Here is a 17,898-nt window from a genome sequence, read left to right as displayed (position 1 = left end):
GTTTTGGGCTGGGATTTAAAAACCCAGCCAGCAGCTCAGCTGGTTGTGGAATGAACCTCCAGGTGATAGTGGAGCTGTGGAAGGTCTGTGTTTGGGAGCTGAGGAGTTCCGCCATACTGCAAGGCTGAGAGCCGCCTGCTGGGAGTCAGGCGCCCTAAAGCCTGCTGTGGACTGCCAGGTGACATGTTTTGTTCTGTGGACTCTTGCTGTGTGAATTAACACCAGGACCCTGCAAAGTATTGTTTTTCTTTTCTGCCTTTTTCTGTGAATAAACACTGAACTTTTGCTTTTTAACCGTGGTCTTGCCTCTGTATTGCGTCCGCTTACCCTGCCTACCAGAGCAAATCCCTACACTGCCTATTCTTGTCTGCAAAACGGACAAGAATAGGACAGGTTATATTTTTTTTGCAGACCACGGAACGGAGCAACGGATGCGGACAGCACACGGAGTGAATGGGTCCGCACACAAGACGCAAAAACTGCGGCTCGGATGCGGACCAAAACAACGGTTGTGTGCATGAGGCCTAAGGGAGTGTGTCCATTCTGCTGCAGCTCTCTTCCTACCACAACTCAGGAGGCATTTGAAGGATGAAACTGAGCATGTGCGGCCTTCTCAATGAGCAGGACAATGAAATAAGAAAAAAAGCAAACAGCAGGTGGCGCTATACAGATACATTTTATTGAATAGCTCACTGGCTATGCTAAATGTTTAAAGAATAACTGTTGTATATATTTTTTTTTGGGGGTATTGGATTGTGGTGATTAATATCACCTTGGTGGCCCTATTTCAACTTTTCACTGTGTATTCAATTACCCCTTAATTCCACAGTTTTGTTCCCTGTACTGCCTACTTTTACCTCTGCTTAAAATAAGGTTGCTAGGCATGGTCCATCTATCTGTTGAAGGACTGAGGATGCAGAAGCACGCAGCATGCAAGGTCAGATTACTGACAGCCAGGGACTGTAAGTAAATGATTAAAGCCAGGTCCTCCCCAGCAGCTGATAACAGTGCCTGGGCAGTGTGCACTTCTCCCTGTCCCTGCGCTTGGCAGACGCTCCCTCACTCAGCAGAGCTGGAGAATGCAGAGTTGAAGCAGCGCAGACCAGAGAAGGGAGATCTGCCGTCTGCTCAGTGTATAAATGAAAGCAACATGTGGTAAGAGGACCCCTCTGTGCTGCAGGAGATTAACCCTTTAGGGGGAGGGCTCTGGTTACTGACACTTTTGGGGGGCTATTGTTACTGGCTAGTGAGGGCAGGAGGGATTAGCCTCAGGGTGAGGGCAGTGGCAGCCATCTTAACTGAATAGTGAAACTGCAGTTTTATGCAGACTGGTTGCTAAGGGCTGAATCTTATTAAATATGGGGTAAGTCAGTCTAATAGTAACTGATTCTGGAATATCATGTTATTAGTAACTACATATATGAAAATTGAAATTAGGGTCTAAGTGTGACAGTTATCCTTTAATTACCTGCAATTACAAAAGTAATCAGATCCAGGTGCTGGTTTGAAAACTGTAGAATATATTTCATGGGACAACCCCTTTACTTTATCTACATAATAAAATGCCAATTGCTGAACTGAGACAACCCCTTTAAAGGGATTATGTCACCTCCTTTAACCGAAAATCCGATTTTAAAGCATTCATGTAGCACAGCTTACCTTGAATAGGCTGTGCTCTTTTATCTTCTAATCCGTCCAGTAGTTTTTGATAAAAATCGACTTTTATCTTTATGTAAATTAGCCCTGAAGGTGCCTGTTAGCTTTAGTGTGCCCAGTACCGCCCCTCTTACGGTGCACAAAACGCCTTCCTTCTGACTGCCTTACCGCCCACAGCCTCTCATCCCTCTCCTCCCCCTCCCTCACGGCCGAACGTACTCTCGCGCAGGCGCAGTACCCACTGAGGGCTGCGCCAGTGCGATCTGCAGGAGACTGAGGGCATGAGCTTCATCTTTGTCACTGGGCATGCGCCGAGCCCAGTGACGTCAGATGCTCGCTCTTCCCTCAGTCAGCCTGGTGAGGAAGCGCAGAGGATTGCCGATAAACAATAAACCTTTTGTTCATATAATACCTATTTTCTCAAAAAAAATACTGATTTCTTTCCAGGAGGGAGGGTGGGGAAGGAAATCGCTGGCAGGCAGGCAGGCAGGCTAGAGAAAACGCAGGGTGCAGCAGCCGATCGGCAATCCTCTGCGCTTCCTCACCAGGCTGACTGAGGGAAGAGCGAGCATCTGACGTCACTAGGCTCGGCGCATGCCCAGTGACAAAGATGAAGCTCATGCCCTCAGTCTCTTGCAGATCGCACTGGCGCAGCCCTCAGTGGGTACTGCGCCTGCGCGAGAATACGTTCGGCCGTGAGGGAGGGGGAGGAGAGGGAGGAGAGGGATGAGAGGCTGTGGGCGGTAAGGCAGTTAGAAGGAAGGCGTTTTGTGCACCGTAAGAGGGGCGGTACTGGGCACACTAAAGCTAACAGGCACCTTCAGGGCTAATTTACATAAAGATAAAAGTCGATTTTATCAAAAACTACTGGACGGATTAGAAGATAAAAGAGCACAGCCTATTCAAGGTAAGCTGTGCTACATGAATGCTTTAAAATCGGATTTTCGGTTAAAGGAGGTGACAGAATCCCTTTAAGGTTTTGCAGGCATATGGCACACATGAAAAGTGAAAAATATCCCTGGAAAATTCTGTTTGCAAAAATACTTTCCACTATTTCAGAATGGCCAAGAACTAGCGCTAGATATGCTAGTGAACACAGGGAACGTGCGCTAAATATGGCAAAGTGGACATCAACTACTATGGCAAGGCATTTGCAGTCTTTATGTAAGACATCTGCATCCGAATCGATATGAAGCAAGCATGAAATGATTGACGATGTTCACTATTGTATTGGGGGACATTATCAAGACCCCTGATACATTAAAAGCAATGATGTTCTTTGAGAATGGAAATATTCACTAGAGATTCCTTAGGATGATGATTGATGTCAGATCTACGGATGATGGTTATGGCTCTGGAAAAGGTAGTGGGCTTCCACAGGAACCACATTATTTTGCATGGCATTGTTTTTTATTTCCGTGGTGGCCACACATGTTTTGCACCATGCCAAATTGATAGGAATTAATCAGAAAATGAAAGGGGTTTTCCGGGAATTTAATACTGACGGCCTATCCTCAGGATGGATGATCAATATCTGATCGGCGGGGGTCTGACACCGGGAACAACGCCGGTCAGCTGTTTGAAGGCCAGTGATGTTACATTAGTTGGTCACAGCTTAAAGAGGACCTTTCATCTGACAAAACATTATGAACTAAGTGTCATGATATGTACAGCGGCTCCCAGGGATCTCACTGCACTTGCTATTATCCCTGGGCGCCGCTCCTTTCTCCTGCTTTGCCCTCCGGTATGTTGGGTCACTTGGTTATAGTAGGAGGAGACTGCCCTCGTTCTCCTGGGCGTCTCCTTCTCCTAGGCTATAGCGCTGGCCAATCAGAGCGCAGAGCTCACAGCCTGGGAGAAGGAGACGCCCAGGAGAACGAGGGCAGTCTCCTCCTACTATAACCAAGTGACCGAACATACCGGAGGGCATAGCAGGAGAACGGAGCGGCGCCCAGGGATAATAGTAAGTGCAGTGAGATCCCCGTGCGCCGCTGTACAGATCATGACACTTAGTTCACAATGTTTTGCCAGATGAAAGGTCCTCTTTAAGGCCATTCAAGTGAATGGGCCTGGGTTGCAATACCAAACACAGCCACTATACAATGGACGGTGTTGTGCTTCCTATGCAGTGAGGAGCCCGCCTCGGAGTACCAGAGCCTCTTCAAACAGCTGGGTGCCGGGAGTCAGGTGACCACTGATCAGATATAGAGAACGTATCCTGACGATGGGCCATCAATATTAAACTCCATTAAACAGATGAATTGGTGTTAGATTTTAATTTCTCTGTCTGGGATCACAACATGAACTGGAAATGAATATCCAAAATATCATGGTCATGGTATCAAATTGACATTGTTGTATAGCATAACCAAAGGCAACACGTCAACTCAGCAACACAGCTAAGTAAAATCTGAAGATGACTTCAGTGTGAGCTTTACATATGTGAATCAGAGGTCCCCCACACCTGCTGTCTGCACTTGAATGTACCTTTCCTCCACAGACGCCTCCTTTATCTGCTGATGTGGCTTTGTTCCTTCCATTTCTCGAATGCTCACCGCGTAGATTTTAGTGGTGTAATCAACTGATTTCTCTCTTGCAACATCACTGTCATAACCTAGGATAAAATGAAGACATTATTATTATCATTGTTATTTTAGATGAATAGAGTAATAGACCAAATAAAAAAAAAAGGGCGGTGTACAAAAAAGTAAATTAAAGGGCACCTGTCAACAGGCTCAACCAGGGGTGCACCTAGCCTTTCTGCTGCCTGAGGTGAAAACTGAAATGGCGCCCCCCCCCCCCCATGCCAATTTCTTAATCTAACCCCTTTGCCACAAAGAAAGCGCTCATTGCCCATGGCCCTTCCGCTGCCCCCCTCTTGCCCTATCTGTTGCTGCCTGATCGATCGCCTTACCTGGCCTCATTTGTGGTGCACCCCTGGGATCAACCCTAATAAACCAGCCATAATGCCTGGTAACAATCTGTTGTGGTGTATTGGAGGAATCCCTGTTTTAATGAATATGCTGTGAACAAAAGCCAGGCCCTAGCCACTCGGTGCGCCATAGCTCCTCCACTCTACTTAACGAGACACCCCCCCTCCACTTGATTGACGGGATCAGGCGTCCGATTCTTCATTTCTCCTGTTCCTGCACCTGTGCTGTTCCGTTCATCCTCAGCACATGGCCAGTACATCTTACAGTCCTGGCTCCGCTGTCAAGAAGACAATTGCATGTGCACAAGGATGACCTGAACGGCACAAGTGTGGGATTACATGGCCAAGCGAGGTGATAAATCATATGGCTGACACTGCCAATCATGAAGGGGGGGGGGGCCTCTTGGGAAGAAGAGCAATGGACCCGTCCTTGGTTCACTATGTTTTTGAAAACATTTATTTGCCCTGAACTCAAAAATGGATCATTGGAAGAAAGAGATGTATCATGTTCCTAACCAGCTGGGTGAGCCCTACCAAGCATTTTGGCTGGCCTAATAGGGTTGATCCTGCTAACAGATGTTCTTAAAAGTTTTGTCCATGTTGGACAATGTCCTTTCGTTATGAGAGTCCTCCAAAAAAAGCTGACCTAGCAATCCGTTGTAATCTGTGGTGGAACCCAAGAGCAAGTGTTCAGTTTCCCTGCAGTGCCCCCACAGGAGAGCTTAATCATTACACACTGTCCACTGACATAAATGTGCTGTCTGAGTAATGCATGGATATGACAGGTCCACTACAGAAGGACGTGCTTTTAGTAGCTGCTCTCCTCTCTGGCTAAAATCAGAGGATCCTGAATGAGACAAACCCTCTATTAATGCAGAATTATGAAACCGGATCAGTTCAAAACTCGACACATCTTTTAAATCAGCATATCTAACTACTTTCCCACCTCCATCTTCCTCCGCATCAGTATCCGACTCTTCGCTGTCCACGGGTTTGCTCTCTAAATTGCCAAATGCGTCTCTTGTCCAGATCATGAGCGCTGTATCTGCTCCACCTACAGTGAGCAGCGTTGAATCGTCATATAACCATCTGACATTGGTCACGTGAGCGCTATGGCCAATGTATCTTTTGAATCTTGCATCACGACCCTGTAGGAGAACACAAATACACCTGTTATGTAAAGTTCTCCAATATCGGCCGACAAATCTTCATGGCAAAACACAAACAGTGAACTGTTATCAGAAAGGCCCCATGAAATATTAAATTCTCTTTGTAGCTGATGACCTATCCTCTGGACCCCCACCGATCAGAAGGCACTGGCGCTCCTCTGATCAAACATCTGATTGTGGGGGTACCGGGTGTCGGACCCCCACCGATCAGAGGCTGATGACCTATCCAGAGAATAGGTCATCAGTTACAAAGAGTTGGATAACCCCTTTAACCTGTAAAACGCAAAAGAATTATCATGCATTTAAGGCCTCATGCACACGACTGTTGTGTGTTTTGCAAAACATGGATGGCGTCGGTGTGCGTTCTGCAATTTGCGGAACGGCACAGACAGCCATTGATATAACTGCCTATTCTTGTCAGCAAAACGGGCAAGAATAGGACAGGTTATATTTTTTTTGCGGACCACGGAACGGAGCAACGGATGCGGACAGCACACAGAGTTTCTATGGAGCCCATTCATTTCGGTCGGCCCCATAGAAATGAATGGGAGCGTTGGCTGCGCATGCGTGGTGCGCTCCCATTCACTTCAATGGGAGAGGCGGGGAGCTGTGCCTGGTGGTGGACGGACCCTGGGAAACCTGGGGTCCTTCAGCCACAACTCTCCCCGGCTCCGTTCTCGTTGTAGGTGCGGGTCCCAGAGGTGGGACCCACACCTATCAGACAATGGGGGCATATCCTAGCGATATGCCCCCATTGTCTAAGATGGGATAACCCCTTTAATGGCTCCCCAGCAGCTTTCCCAGGACAGTGCTGTACATTGTATAGTGGCAGTGCTTGGCATTGTGGCTCAGCTTCATTGACTTGAATGGGGCTGAGCTGGAGCTAGGCCATGTGACCGATGTACAGTGACATCACTGGCCTAGGAAGCAGCCACGGCACTCACTACAGAGGATAGATTAGATAGATAGTAATTCCTGGAAAACCCCTTTAGGCCCCTTTCACACGGGCGAGTATTCCGCGCAGATGCGATGCGTGAGTTGAACGCATTGCACCCGCACTGAATCCTGACCCATTCATTTCTATGGGCTGTGCACATGAGCGGTGATTTTCACGCATCACTTGTGTGTTGCGTGAAAATCGCAGCATGTTCTATATTCTGCGTTTTTCACGCAACGCAGGTCCCATAGAAGTGAATGGGGCTGCGTGAAAATCGCAAGTGCAGATGCGGTGCGATTTTCACGAACGGTTGCTAGGAGACGATCGGGATGGGGACCCGATCATTATTATTTTCCCTTATAACATGGTTATAAGGGAAAATAATAGCATTCTGAATACAGAATGCATAGTAAAATAGCGCTGGAGGGGTTAAAAAAATAATAATAATAATTTAACTCACCTTAATCCACTTGCTCGCGCAGCCCGGCTTCTCTTCTGTCTCCTTCTTTGCTGATTGCAGGAAAAGGACCTGTGGTGACGTCACTCCGGTCATCACATGGTCCATCACATGATCTTTTACCATGGTGATGGATCATGTGATGGATCATGTGATGACCGCAATCAGCAAAGAAGGAGACAGAAGAAATGCCGGGCTGCGGGGAGCAAGTGGATTAAGGTGAGTTTAATTTTTTTTTTTTTTTTTTTTTTAACCCCTCCAGCCCTATTTTACTATGCAGTCTGTATTCAGAATGCTATTATTTTCCCTTATAACCATGTTATAAGGGAAAATAATACAATCTACAGAACACCGATCCCAAGCCCGAACTTCTGTGAAGAAGTTCGGGTTTGGGTACCAAACATGCGCGATTTTTCTCACGCGAGTGCAAAACGCATTACAATGTTTTGCACTCGCGCAGAAAAATCGTGCATGTTCCCACAACGCAACCTCACCTTTTCCCGCCACGCCCGTGTGAAACCAGCCTTAACTGCCTCAAAAGGAAAGATCTGCTGATTTCCACCTAGCTGCCATATGAAAGACCATGGATGCCTAACCTGCGGCCGTCCAGCTGTTGCAAAACTACAACTCCCAGCATGCCTGGACAGCCTACAGCTATCAGAGCATGTTGGGAGTTGTAGTTTTTCAACAGCTGAAGGGCCGCATGTTGGGTATCCCTGTACTGGGCAAGTTGATTACCCCCAGCCAGGGGGGTTATCCCATAAAAGTAAGGCCTCCTGCACACGACCATAGGTGTCCCGTTGCCGCATTGCGGACCGCATTTGCGGATCCGCAATACACGGGCACCGATCCGTGTGCATTCCGCATCACGGATGCGGACCCATTCACTTCAATGGGTCCGCAAATCCGGAGATGCGGAACGGAAGCACAGAACGGAACCCTACTGAAGCACTACAGAGTGCTTCCGTGGGGGTTTCGTCCCGTACTTCTGTTCCGCAAAAAGATAGAACATGTCCTATCTTTTTGCGGAACAGTTGTTAAAGTGAACGGGTCCGCGATCCGCTGCGGCTGCTTCATGGACGGTGTTCGTGCATTGCGGCCCGCAGCACGGCCACGGGGCTCACACGTTCGTGTGCAGGAGGCCTAAAGCAGAAGGAGATTTGGGGAAATTCTTCAAAATAACAGACATAACCAAAGTAGAAACCTTGGACCAGAACCCGGCTACAACTTGACAAGTCCACTATGTCAGCCTCCAATGCAGATGTGAACAAAGCCTTATGACCATGACAGGCTACAGGACCAACAATAGGAACATAAAAAAGTGCTTGTTTCAAAAAACTTTAATAATAATATCACAGTGATCCTGAATCACTTGAATGGGACTGAGCTATAATACCAGACACAGTCCACGGACAAGAACAGCGCTGCTTCAGAAAACAAATCAGACGCCGCCTTCTGATCTCATCAATGTGATACAACGTATTAACCAGGCAGTGATATACTGTACAGATCGCACACGCAAACTGGTGTAAAGGAGCTCTGAAAGGTGGAATCAGATTGGTTGCTATGGGCAACTAAGCCAGTTCTACTTTACACCAGGTTTGATAAATCTCTATCAATCGGATCACTGCTCATTTCTGCATATTTACCTTTACTGGATAGGAAAAGAGTTTCACAAAGCCAAAATCATCTCCTGTAGCTAAAGATTTTCTGTCTTTGGTAAGGGAGGCGGCATTTACGTCCGTCACATCACTATGAGCAGGCCAGATTCCTTCACAAGTGGGGCCAAGGACGCAGGTCCAGGAGTGCCATTCTATCCGCTCCATCTGGGACAATACACACTAACAAATGTTATCAAACACAAATGCAAGACGCAACAAATAAAGTCCTACTAAGGCTACTTTCACACTAGCGTTCGGGTGTCCGCTTGTGAGCTCCGTTTGAAGGGTCTCACAAGCGGCCCCGAACACATCCGTGCTGCCCCAATGCATTCTGAGTGGACGTGGATCCGCTCAGAATGCATCAGTCTGGCGGCGTTCAGCCTCCGCTCCGCTCAGCAAGCGGACACCTGAACGCTGCTTGCAGCGTTCGGGTGTCCGCCTGGCCCTGTGCGGAGGCAAGCGGATCCGTCCAGACTTACAATGTAAGTCAATGGGGACGGATCCGTTTGAATTTGACACTATATGGCTCAATTTTCAAACGGATCCGTCCCCCATTGACATTCAATGTAAAGTCTGGACGGATCTGTCTGAAGCTACTTTCACACTTAGAATTTTTTCTACAATATAATGCAGACAGATCCGTTCTGAACGGATCCCAAGTCTGCATTATATGAGCGGATCCGTCTGGGCAGATCCCAGACGGATCCGCTCTGAACGCAAGTGTGAAAGTAGCCTAAGGCCCCATGCACAAGACCGTATCCGTTTTGTGGTCTGCAAATTGTGGATTAGAAAAATACGGTTGCGGTCTGTTTGCTGTCCGCATTTTATTTACAGACCCATTGTTTTCAAAAGGTTCACGGTGCACATTTTGCAGACATAGGCCCTGATTTGTCACGCCTTCAGGAGAAGGAAAACTGGCGGAGCTGCTCTAGACAAATTTATCAAAAAACGTGCGACATTTGATAAATGAGACATAAAGTACGCCAACGCAGACTCAAGGAAAACTGACTTCAGATATTACACTCATGATAAATATCCCCCCGGGTGCTTTCCACATCCGTATGTCCATTCCACAAAAAGACAGAACGTGTCCTATACTTGTCTGCAAAATGTGGACCGTGTACTCATTGAAGTCAACGGACCGCAAGACGGATACGGTTGTGAGCATGAGGCCTCATGGAGAAATTGCATACGTTTTGTGGAGAGATGTGGATCTGGAGAAATGGCACGGCACTACTAAAATAAAAGAAAATTCTGTAAAATGGGGTCAATGTTACCTCGGCAGATTTAATGACATATCTTTTTCCCCTTGGAGCTTCGAAGAATAATTGTTCTTTGGCACCTGTATTAACTTGCAGCAATTTACCTTTAAAAAAAAATAAAAAATGTGAAAAAAACAAAACTGTGATTGACAATATATGAAGCTGGCGGGTGGCGTCATTTCAAATACAGTTTCATGTTCAAGACTCTAAATGTATTTACTGTGATAAGTAAATGCCCAGGACATAGAAAAATGTAAAGCTAATACCCAATGAATCTGCAACAATCATTTTATGAAGGTCATAACAATGATGACTGATGATCACCGTTTCTGGTCGTATCGTCATAAATTATCATTGCAGTAATAGAGTCTACGCTGCCTATTACACTCGGATAATAAATAAGTCAGCATCTCATCTGCAGACAGCTGTTTCGAGGTGATTGCCCCTCATCAGTGCAGAGCAGAGAGTACTGGCTTAAGGCTCCATTCACACGTCCACAACGTGTTTTGCGGATACACGGAGCCGTTGATCCGCAAAACGCGGAAAGCGGCAATGTGCTTTCCGCATTTTGCAGACCGCACATTGCCGGCACAAATAGAATATGCCTGTTCTTGTCCGCAATTGCGGACAAGAATAGGACATGTTCTATTTTTTTGCGGAACGGAAGTGCGGACCCGAAAGTGCGGATCCGCAATTCCGTATCCGGGCAGCACATCATGCTGCCCCATAGGAATGAATGGGTCCGCAATTCCGTTCCGCAAAATGCAGAACAAAATTGCGGACGTGTGAATGGAGCCTAACTGGGTGTGAGACCTGTCAGGATTTGGGGGCTTGTTTAGAGCTCATTTGCATCCCTTTCTTCCCAGAATTCAATATATGGCCTATAAGTCTCCTGACACCGATTAAGGCTACATTCACATGTCCGTGGTGTGTTGCGGACCCGCAAATTGCGGGTCCGCAACACACCAGCCCGTCACCCCCATAGAAATGCCTATTCTTGTCCGCAAGCTGCGGACAAGAATAGGACATGCTCTATCTTTTTGCGGAGCTGCGGACCCAAAATCGGGGCCGCGCTCCGCAATTGCGGCTGCAGACAGCACACTGTGTGCTGTCCGCATCCATTCCGTCCCCATAGAGAATGAATGGGTCGGCACCCATTCCGCAAAATTGCGGAAAGGATGCGGACCCATTTTGCAGACGTGTGAATGGAGCCTAAGGCTACATGCACACGACCGTATGTGTTTTGCGGTTCGCAAAAAAAAAACGGATGCCGTTCCGTATGACATCCGTTTTTTTGCGGATCCGTTGTTTTTGCGGATCCATTGTAATAATGCCTGTTCGCACACTAGAAAAAAAATAGAACATGCACAATTTTTTTTGCGGAGCAACGGAACGGACATACTGATGCGGCGTGCTGTCCGCGTTTTTTGCGGACCCTTTGAAATGAATGGGTCCGCATCCTATCCGCAAAAAAAACGGAACGGACACGGAAACAAAATACGGTCGTGTGCATGAGGCCTAAGGCGCTCTCTCCCCAAGGAGAGATACTACCCCGCAAATACAACATTTTTAATTACATGCAATTAGAGAAGTATTCAGATCCACGGGCTGGTTTGAAAAATGTAGAATAGTTTTAGTGGGACAACCCCTTTAAATCATGAAAAAAAAAAAGGGGATACAAAACATCCTGCACGATAGGATACTAAATTTGCGGATGTGCATGGTTACATTCATAAAGTCACAGAAAATAATGCAGTATAGTAATAGATGCAAAGATAACATATGGACTAAGCCTTCTCTCTAGTAATAAAATCTGAGACACTTAGCCAATACATTTTGATCAACCCCTTTAACGCCATAAGAAAACAGAGCAAACCAAAAAATGATAATTGTCATTTCAGGTTATTTTAATTTCTTTTCAGAATCCATCAAGTGCAGCAAAGCCTTTTTACCTCTAGAGTCCCAATCAATATGGGTGATATAGCTGGAGGCTCCTTTGCAGATGCCAACTCTCTTGCTTGTCAGGACATTATAGATATCAACAAAGTTATCATGAGAGGCCACCGCCAGATATTTTCCAGCCTCTGCAAAAGATAAAAATATGAAATTATAATACAATATCCTTCTATCGCCGATACAAATGATGGGTGGCTCCCATAAATGTGTGCCTGATGAGAAAACAACCATACCCGCATAAAAGCCCTGCTCATAGAAAATTCAAACCACAGCAAATATTGAATACCTAGACCTCAGCTATTGCTGCCCAGTTAAACGTTTAATACATTTACAACCTAATAACATTATGCAGAAAATGATGATTTTCATTCAGGAATACAATCACATTTAATGAAAATCCAATTTAGCTAATGTGCTGTTTCTAATATGGTGGATGTTACAGAATGAATACGGTTGAAGAGAGACATACGTCCATCAAGTTCAACCACGGGATAGGTGGGAATACGAATTTTAGAAAAGAGGTGTGAGACCCAGATTTCTACACATTTTCATAAGCATTAAAGGTATTTAATTTTAAGAATTCATCTAAGCCCTTTTTTAAACTGCCCTGCTGCGACCATGTCCGGAGGTAGACTATTCCACCGATTCACGGTAAAGAAGCTTTGACATCTCCAGAGACTGAACTTTTTCCTCTCCAGGCAGAGGCAGTGCCCGTCTAATTGTGCACTACAAAACCGCGATTGAAATTTCTTTTAAGAGCCAAATTTTTAAAACCTAAAATATATAGGAAGGTACATTGTTTTTAGTTTCAATAAGTGTCCGCTGATGATAATCAATATGAAGAAGACAACTAGCATAGTATGCGCATAAATCCATCAGGGTGACATAAACTTCAGGTGAAAACATAAAAAGACTATCAGCCGCAAAAGACACACTATATTGAAATTGCCTCAGGTGGCACCCTATTTTTGTGGGGCTTATTAACTAAACTGCAATATCTCACCTTTCTACAGTTTGATCATTGCATTGTCCATTGGTGAATTATAATACATCACTGCACTGCCTTTGGATTCCGCACTTTTTATGTTGACATCGGACTTTGGGCATGACATAAATGATTTCTATGTCTCATGTTTTCTATATTTTTATTGCGTCAACAGTACCAGTGTTTTTACATATTTTTATACAGTCCTGATCAAAAGTTTAAGACCACTTGAAAAATGGCAAAAAATCTTATTTTACATTGTTGGATCTTAACAAGGTTCCAAGTAGAGCTTCAACATGCAACAAGAAGAAATGAGAGTGAGACAAAACATTTTTTGAGCATTCAATTAATTGAAAATAACGAATAAACTGAAACAGGCTGTTTTTCAGCTGATCCAAATTTTAGGACCACATGCCTTTAAAAGGCCAAATCTGTGCAAAGATGTGGATTCATTGTCATTTTCTGTCAGGTAGTCACACGTTGTGATGGCAAAGGCAAGAAAACTCTCCCTTTTTGAACGTGGTCGGGTTGTTAAACTGCATAAGCAGCGTCTCTCACAGCGCGCCATCGCTGCTGAGGTGGGACACAGTAAGACAGTCATTTGGAATTTCTTAAATGATCCTGAGGGTTATGGAACAAAAAAGTCAAGTGGAAGACCCAACAAAAATTTCCAATTGGCTGTCCGTCAAGACACTGGACGATCCTCGACCCAAATTAAGGCCCTTACTGGTTCTGACTGCAGCCCCATAACCATCAGACGGCATCTGAAACTGAAGGGCTTCAAAAACAAAAAAACGTCTTCAAAGACCTCGTCTCCTTGAACGCCACAGAACTGCTCGTTTGGACTTTGCAAGAGAGCACCAAACATGGGACATTCAAAGGTGGAAGAAAGTTTTATTCTCTGATGAGAAAAAATTTAACCTTGATGGTCCTCATGGTTTCCAACGTTACTGGCATGACAAGCAGATCCCACCTGAGATGTTTTCTACGCGCCACAGTGGAGGGGGCGCCATAATGGTCTGGGGTGCTTTTTCCTTCAGTGGAACAATGGAGCTTCAGGAAGTGCAGGGGCGTCAAACGGCCGCTGGCTATGTCCAGATGTTGCAGACAGCATTCCTCATGACTGAGGGCCCTCGTCTCTGTAGAAACGACTGGGTTTTTTAACAGGACAACGCTACAGTACACAATGCCCGCAGGACAAGGGACTTCTTCCAGGAGAATAACATCACTCTTTTGGCCCATCCTGCGTGTTCCCCTGATCTAAATCCAATTGAGAACCTTTGGGGATGGATGGCAAGGGAAGTTTACAAAAATGGACAACAGTTCCAGACAGTAGATGGCCTTTGTGCGGCCGTCTTCACCACTTGGAGAAATGTTCCCACTCACCTCATGGAAACGCTTGCATCAAGCATGCCGAAACAAATTTTGGAAGTGATAAACAATAACGGCGGAGCTACTCATTACTTAGTTCGTGTTTGGAAGTTGGATTTCTGTTTTGGGGGGGTTTAGTTTTTTTTTTGGAGGTGTGGTCCTAAACTTTTGATCAGCTGAAAAACAGCCTGTTTCAGTTTATTCGTTGTTTTCATTAAATTGAATGCTCAAAAAATGTTTTGTCTCACTCCCATTTCTTGTTGCATGTTGAAGCTCTACTTGGAACCTTGTTAAGATCCAGCCATGCTAAATATGATTTTTTGCCATTTTTCAAGTGGTCTTAAACTTTTGATCAGGACTGTATGTACTTTCTGTTATTTTGATCTTGATTATTATTTCCTTTTTATCTTTATCATTTTTCACTTTTATTAAACTTGTATGCAGAGCCAGTGCAAGGTGTGCACGCCTATTTTAGTACTTTTTTTGTTTAAATAGTTTACATGCCATGTAAATGATGATGCCAAATAATTAATGAGAGTCACCTGTAGAAGGAGGTAGCACACTTGACTATGCCTACTATGGCGCCACGTTCTTAGCACAGCAAGCGCCTGCGGCGGTGTTTCGTTATATTTCCCTACCCAGGAACTTTTACTACCCTCGTCACTTCCTGTTCTGACGCAGCACGTTCCGACGTTTGGAAAGAGGTGTGTACACCCAAGTGAAGGCGATTACTTCAGCTTCCTGTGTGATGATGCGCGTGCGCTAATAGTGGGAGAAAATATGGGCATGTTATATGAGATGTTCACGCCCTCTCCAGCTTTGCGGAACGCAAATGCGTTCCACAGGCAAGAAGACTGTAGTGCGTGCTTCACAAATCAGCAGGAAGGGTTGGTCTTTCGGCTATGTGGGAGCCCGCACCTGTAAGGGCCGCATTCAAGGGGCTAAAGAGCCGCTTGTGGTTTGCCGACCACTGGTATAGGCTAATAATGTTCCCCCCTTAAAAGCCTCTTCTCAAAACTAAATAAATCTAATTATTTTAATCTTTCCTCGTAACTAAGACCCTCCATGCCCCTTATCAGTTTAGTTACTCTCCTTTGTACTTTTTCCGCTCCAGGGCATCCTTTCTATGACCTGGTGCCCAGAACTGAACTGCATATTGCAGATGAAACAGCGCCAAAGATTTGTAACATCACATGTGGTACATGTATTCTTTATATAAGCAGAAAATACAATGTAATTCCACCTCAGCTGACCAGCTTTCATATAGTGCACTCATAACTGATGGTAACGCTACCTAAAATACATCAAATCTATTGTTTTGTTAGTTTACCCTTTTACTTCTGTGATCATCTGTGATTTTGATCAGACTTTCATAAGGCTCAACATACTTAATGTGTTCCTCTTCTTTGATTCTAATCGCTCACATTGCTATCAGAATGATATATACATATACACACACAGTCAAGTCAAATTAACCCCTTCTTTCCCAAGCCGGTTTTCACCTTCCGTCCCAGGACTTTTTTTGCAAATGTGACATGTGTCACTTTATGTGGTATTAACTTTGGAATGGTTTTACTTATCTAAACAATTCTGAGATTGTTTTCTGGTGACACACTGTACTTCATGTCAGTGGTAAATTTGGGTCAACATTTATTTTCTAAATTTGAATTTCTCTATTTTAAAACAGATAGTAATACCTCATAAAATAGTTATCAATAAACATTTCCCATATGCCTACTTCATGTTAGCATAATCTCGTAAATTTTAATTTTTTAGGACATTAAAAGGCTTAGAACTTTAAAAGCAATTTTTCTAATTTTCAAGAAAATTTCCAAAACCGTTTTTTAAGCACCCATCATATTATTCAAAACTGATGTTACAAACTTTGTAAACCCTTGAGGTGTTCCACAAGAGTTAAAGAAAAATGGAGGTGACATTTCAAAATATCCTTTTTTTTTTGCAGATTTTTTTATGTTAATCCATTTTTCCTGCAACACAGCAAGGGTTAACAGCAAAATAAACCTCAATATTTATTAGACTGATTCTGCAGTTTACACAAACACCCCATATGTGGTCATAAACTGCTCTTTGGGCACATGGCAGCGCCATACGGTTTTTGGAGGGCAGATGTTGTTGAAATGGGTTTTGGGTGCCATGTTTGTTGTATTGGAAGAGACCCTGAGGTACCCCTAAAGTGGAAACCCTCAAAAAGAGACCCCTTTTTGGAAACTACAATCCTCAAGGAATTTACTAAGGGGTGCACTTTGACTGCACGGGCATTTTACAGAATTTAGAAACACTTGGCTGTGAAAATGAAAAATTTAAATTCTTTCAATAAAATGTTGCTTTAGACCCAAATTTTTCACAATTCTGCCATTGCTTTTTGGGTTTATTATTGCAGCGTACACCGTGCGGGAAAAATCACATGTTATCTTTATTCTGCTGGTCAGTACGATTACAGAGGCACCAAGGAGGTCATTTATGAAGGGTAGGCATACTTCAGGTGCAGATTGGGGCGCAATGGTTAGTTGTGCCGTAATCTGCGACTTCTCCCCGCTCACGCCAGGTCTAAAAAGGTAAGCGTGGCGTAGGTGGGCTGGCACGTCTCATTTACCATTTTCTACGCCTGTTTCAAGCGTAGAAAAAGGTCTAAATGTAAGTTAGCTCGATAGCTGTCTTACATTTAGAAGCGGCGCTGGATGCTCCAAAGTTATGAAGAGGTCTGTGTCCGCAGGTCCAGTGAAATTGGAGCGTCTGGAAGAAAGGTCCCCAAACCTAGATAACTCCTTTAAGGCCTTCAAATTAGAGGATCAAGCTAGGAGAAACGAGTTATTTATATCATTATACTTGTGAAGTGCAGCACAAACCTTTTTTATGTTTTTAGCTGAATATAGCTACATCCAGAGCAATGCATCACATATGAAATAAACACTGCTACACAGACATAAAAAAAACAGAGGCAATAGAATGATTCATACCTGGTGAAAATTTTATGTCGGCTATCATTTCCTTTCTATGGTGAAAAGACACCATGTCTTCAAGAGTGTCAGCATTTACCACTATGAAGCTGCCGTCGTTCAGGCCTACAGCTAAGGCTTTCCCATCTGGAGAGAAGGCACAGCATCGTCCGCCTGAAACACAAAGAGGAAACTTGAAAAATCTAATTGTGCACTACAAATACAAAGACACCACAGATTATACCTACCTTGAAGAAACGTTGATACAGTATTTTAGACCCAATGCCCCTATTAAATGAAAGCTGTCCCCACACATAAGACTAAAGTCAGCTAAACTCTAACCATTAAGAAAGGTATCGTTATATGCCTGGGCACCTATCCTTCAACACATGGCCATATTCTTACTTTGAAACTGATGTTGGAGGCAATAGACTCCATTTAACAAACCATATTATGCAATAAAATGGTCTACATTGCAGTTCATGACTGTACCAAAAAAGTAAAAAATGGAATAAAGAAAACAGTTTAGTGATAAAATTAGTCTCTTTTCTCATC

At 44.5% G+C, this 17,898-nt stretch overlaps 1 protein-coding gene across 1 annotated transcript in view; it reads right to left on the bottom strand.

The window, feature by feature from the left end:
* EML6 (EMAP like 6) overlaps window positions 1–17,898 on the bottom strand; it is a 198,419-nt gene that overhangs the window by 58,013 nt on the left and 122,508 nt on the right. Inside the window, exons 22-27 of the mRNA XM_040429747.1 lie at window positions 17,365–17,517; window positions 12,027–12,158; window positions 10,090–10,178; window positions 8,801–8,977; window positions 5,535–5,736; window positions 4,144–4,270 (exon numbers count right to left, since the gene is read on the bottom strand). Of these exons, the coding sequence (XP_040285681.1) occupies window positions 4,144–4,270; window positions 5,535–5,736; window positions 8,801–8,977; window positions 10,090–10,178; window positions 12,027–12,158; window positions 17,365–17,517 (880 nt within the window). The remainder of the gene's footprint in view (window positions 1–4,143; window positions 4,271–5,534; window positions 5,737–8,800; window positions 8,978–10,089; window positions 10,179–12,026; window positions 12,159–17,364; window positions 17,518–17,898) is intronic.

Source organism: Bufo bufo, chromosome 4 (assembly GCF_905171765.1).
Source record: "Bufo bufo chromosome 4, aBufBuf1.1, whole genome shotgun sequence".
Taxonomy (NCBI): domain Eukaryota; kingdom Metazoa; phylum Chordata; class Amphibia; order Anura; family Bufonidae; genus Bufo; species Bufo bufo.
Note: the sequence above shows the minus strand (reverse complement) of the source record. Positions and strands in the feature narration are given on the sequence as shown.